The following is an 11,774-nucleotide window of genomic DNA, read 5'->3' as shown; positions in this document are numbered from 1 at the left end:
CTTGGGGCATTCCTCAGGGAAGCAGTGACCTTATGTTATAGGAGGGGAGGTAATACTCAGAATGTCCTGCCTGCTTGTACACTGCCATTGATCCTATGCAGAATCACCATATTAAAATAATTTTGACCTTTCACATGTTCAGATGATAACATTGCCCCATAACTGTGTAGCCCAGAGGCAGCACCACTGACGGTTAGTGAAGGAGTAACCATACTCAATAGAAAATGGAGAAGGAGCTTGAAGCAATGCAGGGTGGGGCACAAGTGGGTTTCCAGTTGTGAGTAGATGAAACAGAGTTTATCCTCGTATTATTATTTTCACTTATTGTATTATTTCCCATATGAACACCTGTCAATCTACTTTTGCCCCACCCTGTAGCTTTGTGTTCTCGAATTCAGATAACTTCTCAAGGTTGCTTATCAAGATGAACTCACCGCGTAGTCTTTAAACCACTACAGATGGTAGAAGAATGATACTTATATAGGTTTTTTTGACACTTGTATAGGTTTTAAAAGTGCTATCTGTCTGAACTCTTTTTCCAACTAAGCTTTAAGATTCCTAAATTAATGGCAGTTTTAGGGGTAAGTAAATGTTATCCATGAACATTTATGGAGTAACTTATTTGAGGAATTATATAAAAATTAAAAAGGCCAATCAAAAGTATTTTATTAGGTAATGGATACAGATTTATTTCAAATACATCTATCAATTTCCTGTTTCTCAGTCCATTTTTCTGAAGAATCTGGATGTTGTTGTTATAAATAATATGCTGCTTGCACTGAGCACTAGATTTTAACACTTCAGCGCATCGAAAACAAGGCTTATTCTTGTTTTGTTTGTTTCCAGATGGTTTCCCAGCTTGAAGCCCAAATATCTGAGCTTGTTGAACAGTTGGAAAATGAGTCTGGGTTTCACCAGAAAGCCCTGCAGAGAGCCCAGAAAGCTGAGCACAAGCTGGAGGCCCTTCAGGGTCAGCTGGCACACCTGGAGGGGGAGCTGGTGTCTGGAGATGTTTTGCGAGACAACCTGAGTTTTGAGAAACAAAAGGTAATAACCGGAGGGCATGTCGATGGGTGGATGCATCTGTTGCACTGTAGTATTTCACCTGAAATTATTCTGAGTTTTGCAGCAATTCCATAGATGCTTATGCTCTGAATCATGAGTAAATTTCAAGGAACAATGGGTATTGTTTTGCAGTCTCTTCCTATTGTTTGGCACTTCCTTGATTCAAATGAAATCTAATCATTCAATTATATCTAATTAAACTTAACGAATATATTGGACAGCTGTTATATATGAGACGCTGAAGGCTTGGAGGGTAAGGTATGAATGCGTAACTCACGATTCATCTTAAATGGCTCATCATTCAATAGAGGAGCCAGTCATTCAAATAATTTGCTGTACTAAAGGCTGTAAGTGTATAACAGGGGTACTGATTAAGAAAGAGCAACAGGAGCCCAGTGGAAAGAGTGATAGCTTCTGTATAAAGGGACGATTTTACAGGAAGACGATCATTGAGTTGATCATTGAAGGATAAGTAGCATTTTAGTGGGGAGAAGGGGCAGATTCCACAGGTGACATATGTGAGGGGCTTTAAAGATCAGGTAGGAATTTGTCCGGCAGAAGAGTGGGGAAGGGATCTGAGGCAGAGGGAACAGCAGGAGGGATGAAGGAAGGGAGGTGTAATAGGACTGTTTAGAAGACGAATGAGGCACAAAGAGACTGGGCGAGGCCAAAGGTGGGAGGTGGCTCCGGAGGCAGGTAGGGATAATTGAGGTAGGTCAGGCTCATTACTGGAGGCTTTATCCTATAGGTAATGGGGAGGCATAGAGGGTTTTGAGGAAAAGAAAAAGGTTTTCTGAAGGCAGAATGGCTCTGAAGTTCCAGACACTGAAGGTAGGGAGCCCAGTTGGGATTCCTAGAAAGTTCAGATCAGAAGATAATAGGTTGCAGGTTTGATTCCTGCTCAGGGCATGTTTCTTTATCACATTGATGTTTTCCCTCCCTCCCTCCCTCCCTCCCTCCCTTCCTCCCTCCCTCCCTCCCTCCCTCCCTCCCTCCCTCTTTCTCTAAAATCAATAAACATATACTTGGGTGAGGATTAAAGAAACAATGGATTGCTTCAGTTGTCAGGAATTTATATTTATTTAAACATGAAATTGCCCGGGTTATTGCCATGAGAAAAAAATCTCAAAGATGGAACCCAAATCATGGAATGATGATACAGAAAGCACATTGATCGATCTGGTTATCCAGCAAGTACTTAGTAGACATTACGCTACATCTGGCATGGCCAGCTGAGCCACAGACATCAAGTGGAGGAAGGTCCCAGAACAGTTTGTCACTTTAACCTGTTAAAATGTGAACTTTGCCCTACCTGGTTTGGCTCAGTGGATAGAGCGTTGGCCTGCAGACTGAAGTGTCCCACGTTCGATTCCAGTCAAGGGCATGTACCTTGGTTGTGGGCACATCCCCAATAGGGGGCGTGCAGGAGGCAGCTGATTGATGTTTCTCTCTCGTTGATATTTCTAACTCTCTATCCCTCTCCCTTCTTCTCTGTAAAAAATCAATAAAATATATTTTTTAAAAAATGAATAAAATGTGAACTTTGACTTTCCTGATAACTCCATTTTGGAGTGTTGTTCCTTTAACTATATGATACATTAATAACTCTTAAATACATTTTCTCTAAAGCAAAAATGTTGTCCAAAGGTTGTTTGTATAGAGAGTGTTGTGGCAACTGGTTAAGTCCTCATTTTCCACTTTTGAGGCCTGGGCCACAGTGGGTGGGAAAAATCTCCATGGAAGGTCTGGATGGGTGGATGCCTTGGGCTGGATTAGCCTAGCAGGGGCGTGGTGGCAGCAGCATGTAGCAAAGCAGAGAGACGGAGAAATAGTTGGGAGCATGCAAATCTGTCATATGGCAAGGTTAAGAAGAGTGTATAATATTAGATTGAACATCAAGGTCACTGACCAGGAGAGTCAAGAGAATATGGTCAAGGAGCAGGACATGGAGCTGGCAGGGTGGGTCAGGAATTCATTACCAAACTTTGGTGTTGGTGGGCCCGGCTCCTACTGGGTTTAATGAGAACTACCTGTAAATTTGGGAGAAAGGGGAGGATTGCGTGAGATCGCCTGTTAACTTTATTTTTGTGTCCCATTTTCATTTTTGTTCTTGGGTGTAGTATCTTAAATTTCTGGACCAGCTCTCAGAGAAAATGAAATTGGACCATATGGCTGCTGAACTTGGTTTTGACATGCGTCTAGATGTAGTTTTAGCTCGCGCAGAGCAGCTGGTACGCCTCGAGAGCAATGCCGTCATTGAAAATAAGACCATCGCCCACAATTTACAGAGAAAGGTAGGAGAGGTGGAAACTTGCCAATGTTGAGAGAATGAATATCTGTGAAACTTTAATATTGAAATATAACTTACTGCTACCGTATTATCAATGTGGCCAGGAAACATGCTTATAATAATATGTGTTTAGAATCTGTTTCAAGTCTGAGTGATGGCAGGTATCACCTAAGGTTATGTTAGACTATGAGTAATAAAGACCCAAAGTAACAGTGGCTTAAACAAGTAGAAGTGTTTTGCTTTTCTTCTGTTGCATGAATTCCTGGAAGTAGGCAGCTTAGGGCTAGTGTGACAGCTCAGCTCTGTGAAATTTTGAAGGAACCCAGGTCATTTAAGCTCATTAGTCACCCATCCCTAGGGTGGTCCTTATCCTCATGGTTAAAAATAGTTTTTAGAAATATTATATCTGTGTTCCAGCAAGGAAGTTGGAGAAGGAAGGGATGCAGGAGAGGGATGCAAAAGAGCAGACATGAGCTGTCTTAAAGGAGGTTCCCAGAAATTGCTCCATGAGCTTGTGTTTATGTCCCATGGAATACGTTCTGATGGTTAAAGCTAGCTGCAAGAGAGGCTTGAAACGGTAATCTTTACTCTGGCTAGCCATTTACCTAGCTGAAAAACGTACTGTTTCTATAACTATAGGAGAGGAGAATTGGGGAACAGTTAGCCGTCTCTGCCTTTGTAAAAGCCCTATTAGACTAGAAAGTAGAGAGAGAAGAGATTTTCATTCACTCAAAGGGAGAGTTAGAAACAGTTTAGACTAAATAAATGAATGCATGAAGAGGATAAAAATATAATTATTAGTTATGTAATTATTGGCATTGGGGAAGGAAAAAGGAAAACACAAATGTATCCTTATAATAGTTCTTAGGAGAAAATTCTGTGGTAGAGTTACAGTGTGCAGGCCATGTAATGAGTCCCATCTGGGTTCCCAGTTTGGCTCCGCCAAGCTCTGTGACCTTGGGAAATTGCATTCCTCTCTTCCTCTCCTCATACTGAAGATGGGGATGACACCTCCTTCAGGAGGTTGTACATTTTTAATAAATAACATTTTGAACTCTTGGCTCATAGAAGATGCTCTATTTACATTTGACCTCCTCTCCATGTACTGTATCTTTGGGAATATTTTAAAAAGAAAGGAGACAACCCCTGTTACCATCAGAGACATTAAATGGAGCTACAATTTTTTCTGAAGTTTCCCTCAGATAACTGAATTTTTTGTCAATATCTAATACCATTTATTCTCAAGTCTTATGTAATTATTAAAATTACGTGTGCACAGAACTTGCTAGTATAAATTTGCAATAGAGTGGACTTCAACATGAAGAAGCTCCAGGAAGGGAGGTTAGTTAGAGAAATATGGAAAGGGCCGTGTTACAAAGGGTTCCGGGCAGGGACATTGCTGTCACCGTTAGGCAAGACACTCAAGCCCACATTTCCATTAGTTCTTCACACCTCTGAACACTTAATAAATGCAGTCAGTAATGAGGGAAAACGTGTCCCAGCTGGTTTGGCTCAGTGGGTAGAGCGTCAGCCTGCGGCCCAAAGGGTCCTGGGTTCGATTCCTGTCAAGGACATGTACTGGCCTGGGCCCTGGTAGGGGCTCATGCAGGAGACAACCAATCAGTGTGTTTCTCTCACATTGATATTTCTCTCTGTCTTTCCCTCTCTCTTCCACTCTTTCTAAAAATCAATGGAAAAATATCCTCTGGTGAGGATTAAAAAAAAATTAGGGAAAATATGATGTTCCTCAGCTCTAACAGTCTATAATTCTACACGATTCTCATTCCTAATTTTTGTAACAGATGAAAGAGGTTTCTGTACTTAATATTCCACTCACTAATTGTGACATGTGAAGCCCACGAGGTTTTTTGTCTCCTCTTAGAGCCCACAATCTTTTTCTAAAAACCACTATAATTTCCTTCATCAAGTTTAATTGTCAATGATAAGTGCTGTTTCAGGACCTGCTTGCTTTGTGGATGGTATAGGCCAGGCATGTAATAAAGACACTGACGAACTCAAACTTCCTTCAAGTCCCTTCTATTTCTAAGATTTTCAATATATAAAAAAAGCTTTAAAAAACGTTTCCCTGGTATCACTTATTCTAAACAATGTTCCTTGGTATCGCTTACTTTAAAAATATATGAACTTTAAAGCAAGCTAGACTACTCACATCCTGAGGGATGGAGATGAGTCAGTCTAGGTTTTTGGTGCTAATTCGCACCCTGTCTTCTTTCAGGAAAGACCAGGGCAAGTAGAGTTGCTGTGGGGTGTTGGAGAGGATTTTGTCTCTTTGTTTTACTATATTCTGCCCTTGATAAGCCCATTTTAGTTGTTTTTAAAAAATATATATTTTTAGTGATTTCAGAGAGGAAGGGAGAGGGAGAGGGAGATAGAAACATCAGTGATGAGAGAGGATCATTGATTGGCTGCCTCCTGCATGCCGCACACTGGGGATCGAGCCCTCAACCCAGGCATGTGCCTTAAATGGGAACCAAACCTTGACCTCCTTGTTCATAGGTTGACGCTCAACCACTGAGCCGCACCAGCTGGGCTCATTTCCATTGTCTTAAAAGCAATTTTACATTTTTATTAGATGAACATTATGTTGGAGGGAGTCAGGTGTTGAGAGCCTATTTCTCTGTGCATTTTCTCTGGCTGTTCAATCTCATACTTTGCAGCTACAAAATTAATTCTCCAAGAGAGAGAAATAAAAATGCAATCGGGAGAAGGAATCTAGTACCATTTTTTAAAATGATTTAGCCACGAGGCTTATTGCAGTGTGGACAAAGATCAACATTCTCTGAGTAATTCATTTATGTTTACTGGCTGTTCATGTAAAACTTCCTGTTTGTGTCAAACCAGCTCAAGACCCAGAAAGACAGACTGGAGAGCAAAGAACTGCACTTGAACCTCCTCCGGCAGAAAATAGCGCAGCTGGAAGAGGAGAAGCGGCTGCGGACGGGCCTGGCTGTGGAGAGGGACGAGGCCAATGTCACCGCACGGAAGTTACAGAAGCAGGTGGAGAGGCTGCAGAAGGAGCTGAGCGCGTGCCGGGAATCGAACACTGAGCTCAAAGCCAAACTGGCTGACACCAATGAGCTTAAGGCAAGTGCTCAGCTTCGCTCCCTTGTTGCTTTTTGCTAGTCACCATACACGCTTCTGCGAAAGAGTGCCAGCCTCATCATGGACACGCCAGAAAAAAAGACGAAACCTTCCCCTGATTTTCTAGAGTTGTGGGAAAAGTGCAAAAATTACACAAGTCAGCATATTAGCTCAGGTTAGTGGCTCTTTCATATTCGAAATAGAGCTGTAGTTGCTGTGGGAAGTCACTCAAACAGGGTGGTGTTAAGTCCAGAAAATAAAAACACGTCTTTAAAATGAGGGCGACTATGGTTTTAGGGATCATGTAGGGTTTCATGATGTAGGAATCTGCGTAGGAAGAAATGAGAAGAGTCAGGCAGGTGCCGGGGTACAATGTTGGTCTCTGGGAGTTGAATTGTATCAAGTAGCGAGGAGGGTAGATAGATTGGGGCAACATGCTTCCTGGATTTGAGGTGTCCGATTTCCAGTGAATACAGAGAAGAAAGGAATTAAAACTTGAAAGAATTTGGTCCAGATATTTCGATGGCATGAGTATGTAACTTCATGTGCACAGATCATATTTTAAATGTTATTACTTGCACGTCACCAATACGGATGTCCGTGATGTCCTGGCTCCTTGCAGGCACGTGCGCCTCACTGGTAAAGTCAGAAGACATTTCCCCAGAACAGTGCTGCTGTAGATCTTCCTCCCAGCAGTGATGCAGCTTGCCCAGGGGATGAGGGGCGGAGCCTCCTTGTGGTAAAACACTCCCAGTGCGGACATTGTGCCCTTCCTAAAGCTTCCAAACCAGGCGTGACCCATTGGGAGCGGCAAAAAGGGCCAGTTGCTTTTGCCCAGGGAGCTCATGGAATCTGCACATAAGAACCAGCAGGCCTCATTTTAATATTCAACTCCAGAATCACGCTACCTACCATTTTATCTCATTGATTTTCCAAATAATGGTACTCTGATATGTTGTTTATAAACGATAGCTGTCTTAAGACATGTTCATCCCGCACAGGTTTGACAAAATTTATATAAAGATTTCATTCTTTACCCATAAAGAAGTTATGAGTTCAGTGAATTCCATTGACCTATGACTTATGCAGTTTTTCTAAGAAATACACAAGAGACGATCAGCATTCTCTTGTCTTCTTAGATTAAAACTCTGGAGCAGACCAAAGCCATTGAAGACCTCAGTAAATCCAGAGACAAACTGGAGAAGATGAAGGAGAAGGCTGAGAAGAAGCTCATGTCCGTCAGGTCGGAACTGGACACTACCGAGCACGAGGCCCAGGAGGACAAGGAGAGGGCCAGGAACACGATAGAAGTGGTGACCAGCGAATTGAAGACGCTAAGGAAATCTCTGGAGGAAGCAGAAAAGAGAGAAAAGCAGGTGGGTAGACACCTGGTGATGAAACCTTCCTACTTAGGAAAGATAGGACAATTCCAAAGCTTGATTATTGTTCACACATTTCTTCATAAACAATTTACTGAACATTCTTTTTTTTTAAAATATATTTTATTGATTTTTTTTTTACAGAGAGGAAGTTAGAAACTTCCTACAGATAGAGAGTTAGAAACATCGATGAGAGAGAAATATCGATCAGCTGCCTCCTGCACACTCCCTACTGGGGAAGTGCCCACAACCAAGGTACATGCCCTTGACCGGAATCAAACCTGGGACCCTTGAGTCCGCAGGCTGACGCTCTATCCAAACAATTTACTGAACATTCTTTTTTAAAAAAAATATTTTTATTGATTTCAGAGAGGAAGAGAAAGGGAGAGAGAGATAGAGACATTAATGATAAGAATCATTGATTGGTTGCCTCCTGCACGCCCCACACTGGAGATTGAACCCACAATCCGGGCATGTGCCCTGATGGGAATTGAACTGTGACCTCTGGTTCATAGGTTGATGCTCAACCACTGAGCCATGCCAGCCAGGCAATTTACAGAACTTTCTATATCATTTCAACGTCTCTGCCTGCCATCTAGCATCTTTTTTTGGCATTAAAAGAACCATTATGATTTATTCCACTAAGAAAAGTAATTCCTATTTTCATGGCACAGATTGTAGGAAAGAAAAAGACATTCTTATCAAAGCAACGGAAAGCCTGTGAAAAGCCAGGTTCTGGTTATGGGGAGGTTTTTATGATGCTCGCTGATTGCTTCTAGAGGTTGCATCATCCCACATCTTCTGATGGTCACCAGGGCTTCAGCCCCGGGAGGTCAGGATAAACCTCATCTCCATAGAGATCAGCTGCAGGAAATAGCCCCAAATCTCCAACGGTGGCACCCAGACTTGAAGGCCAACCAAACCCAGATGTAAACCATAAAGCAGGTCTTATTTGCTTGCCAGTCCAAGGAGGAGAGTGTTATCTGGTGAGCACATCAAGAGGTCAGGCAGGAAGAAGCATGTACCGGGCAGCCTGACCCCCGATGCTTTGGCTTTCATCTCACTCTCTGGTGCTCCAGGGGCCCAGAGTGGACTCTGATCCTAGGATATTTTTCTCTCTGTCTGCCTCTGCTCTGGCTCATGTGTCAGGCAGGGTCGAGGAAGGCCAAATGACGCGTGAGCGCTCTCCGAGTCAAACCACTCCAGAATTAAGAGCTTTGGCCATATTTGAAAGGATGGGGAACTTCAAGGAAACCTTTTCATCAGGGAGACAAGGCTGGAGAAAGCATTATGTTTCCCAAATTGGACTCAGCATAGGGAGAAGGCTGGGAAGCGAACTAGCACAGGGTGGGAATGTTTGGAAGACAGATCTGGATGTAATATCTGTCTTCAGGGTAGATCACACCTCTCCTAAGATGGAAGGCACCTCTAGTGAGGCATCGCCCAGCTGTCCCTGATTTATCTGCTTCTGCTTCAGCCTGGGATCACCATGAGAATTGGAAGGGGTGTGAGGCACATTTCCACCATTGTCTGCAGTCCTCCCCCTACCCGCCTCGGTGTGTGTGTGTGTGTGTGTGTGTGTGTGTGTGTGTGTGAGTCCCAGAGAGTCCAGTGTTATGGTCATCTGTCTGATGTGATTTGAGTATCATTTAGAAGCCCTTCTGTTGTCATGAGCTCATAACTTTCTTGCATTTGTTCCTCCTTTAGTTTGAGAGGTTCATTGCCAGTAACATTAATCTAGAGCATAAGGACTTATGACCATGGGCACGACCACACTACCATTTGTAAAGCACTTCCTAGTATGCAGAACACATACACAGCCATCATTTCATTTGGTTCCAGAACAGCCCCGGGAGATAGGTCTGTAGTTTTTCCTACCTTGGAAGCGAGAAATGAATCTTAGTTAGGTCAGAGTCTTGTTCATGGTTGCTTAATTGGGATTCTTGACTTGGTAGCCAATACCACATGAATTGGCTCATCAGAAAAGTGGTTATGAAATTGCTGAAGGTTGGTGCCTGAGAGGACTTCAGAGGTAATTTAGTAGGCTAGCCTTCTTATTTCATAAATGAGAGAACTAAGGTGAGGGTAAGTCACTTACCTGCCTCATGCACACCTGGATTTTCCATGTTTTTTGTTGTTGCATTTGGCTCAACAGTAGTTGACACATTTGCTCTCTCAGTTACTGTGTTTCTGTTTGATATTCCAGCTGGTGGACTTTAGGGAGGTGGTTTCCCAGATGCTGGGCTTGAACATGACCAGCCTTGCTCTTCCTGACTATGAAATCATCAAATGTCTTGAAAGACTGATCCATTCCCATCAGCATCACTTTGTCACCTGTGCTGGCCTCAACGATGTGACTACCGGGCAAGACAGGCACCTGCAAAGCCACTGAAAACTTCTTCATTGAACACTGGATCTCTTGAGGAGCTAAGGCGTGGGACACAATGCTCAACTGAACAAATTCTCCAAACCTTTGAAATTTGATCAGTAGGTGAATATTCTATACTTTGGTGATAGAGTGAGAATCCGTCATTGACAACAAAGAATCTCAAAGGTAGATAAATGTTCGCCACTAAAAACACCTGGTATTTCATTTGTTGGCACTTTGGGACCCAGAAGAATTCTGCTAGATTGCATATCTAGAACGAAAACTGTCAGTAGAGAATTACTACTTATGGGGTATCGCTTATGACTCAGGGGCTTTAGTACCCAACTTAATTCTCATAACCACCACACAGAGAAGCTTTAATGTTTTTATTTCACAACCTCTCTGGGGCTCTGAGAGGGTGTCACCTACCCAAGACTGCAGTTGGTTGGTGACAGAACCGGGAGGGACTCTATGTTGACTCAAAAGGCGTGTCTTCTCTGCTACTCCACCATCCTCCAGTTTCTCCTGGCTCCCTGTGTTTTGGTGACAATTGCCTGCATATCGTCAAGGCTTGCAGTCCAGAAGTAATTAAGGTTTATGAGTATAATCCATATGATTTCTTTAAAAAAGAAATGTACCTACTTATTTGGATAAAACATGCATAGTCTGAGGTCCTCTAAGAAACCTATGTGTTTTCAAATGTTGCTGCCAGATTGCATTAGGTGGTAATTTTTTAATGTTTGAACAGGGCTGATCTCAGTACTTTCAAAATGGAGCCGTTAACATGAAACCGATAAGATGAAGACAACCTACAGTTTTATTTACCAATATATCAAACACAGTCATAGCGAGCCTACTTTTTCAGAATCCAGATTTTATTATGAATTTCTCTCACTTCTGCCTTCTTTTTAAATTTCTATTTCACAGATATTTTTCAGGAATTTATATATTTTTTTAATTTCAAAGAGAAAAACGTGTTACTCTTTTGGGTGATTATCGTATTTCTGCCACATCAGTCCTTGAGAAAAGCATTGGTGTCTAATTAAAGGAGAGAGAAAAGTAGATTATAACCAAGTATTAAGAGAAAATGAAAAGTTGATCCATGAACCAGGAGGTCATGGTTCAATTCCCGGTCAGGGCACATGCCCAGGTTTTGGACTCGATCCCCAGTGTGGGGCATGCAGGTGGCCAGCCGATCAATGACTCTCATCATTGATGTTTCTATCTCTCTCCCCCTCTTCCTTCTTCTCTGAAATTAATTTAAAAAATATATTTAAAAAGTCTGGATGAGAGGAAATGAGTGTGATACTTGCAGGTTGGACGACAGGCCACCCAGAGGGAGAGTGACCAAGGATGGCCACAGGGTGGGTCGCCTCTGCCGGCTTCTCCTTCATGAGCAAGGACAGTATGAAGTAGTGTTTCACAACGGAGGAAACACGCCTGCCCAGCCCCGTGAGGACAGGAGCTAAGTGTGCAGCAGGCAGGAGAGGCAGCCTCGGTTTCCCCGGGGAAGGCCTGCGGTCTCTGGAGCTCCCCACATGTAGTCCAGGTGTGTGGCTGCTGCTGTGGG

General features: G+C 42.9%; 1 protein-coding gene across 1 annotated transcript in view; it reads left to right on the top strand.

Annotated features, from left to right (window-relative positions):
• LOC102440550 (coiled-coil domain-containing protein 170) overlaps window positions 1-11,238 on the top strand; it is a 97,178-nt gene extending 85,940 nt beyond the window's left edge. Inside the window, 5 exon segments of the mRNA XM_023743643.1 lie at window positions 847-1,047; window positions 3,186-3,359; window positions 6,218-6,460; window positions 7,597-7,833; window positions 10,043-11,238. Coding sequence (XP_023599411.1) covers window positions 847-1,047; window positions 3,186-3,359; window positions 6,218-6,460; window positions 7,597-7,833; window positions 10,043-10,243 — 1,056 coding nt within the window. The 3' untranslated portion in view covers window positions 10,244-11,238.
• The last annotated feature ends 536 nt before the right edge of the window (window positions 11,239-11,774 follow it).

The sequence above is a fragment of the Myotis lucifugus genome, unplaced genomic scaffold, assembly GCF_000147115.1.
Source record: "Myotis lucifugus unplaced genomic scaffold, Myoluc2.0 scaffold_405, whole genome shotgun sequence".
NCBI lineage: Eukaryota > Metazoa > Chordata > Mammalia > Chiroptera > Vespertilionidae > Myotis > Myotis lucifugus.
The sequence above is the reverse complement of the archived record's forward strand: the minus strand, read 5'-3'. Positions and strand labels throughout refer to the sequence as shown.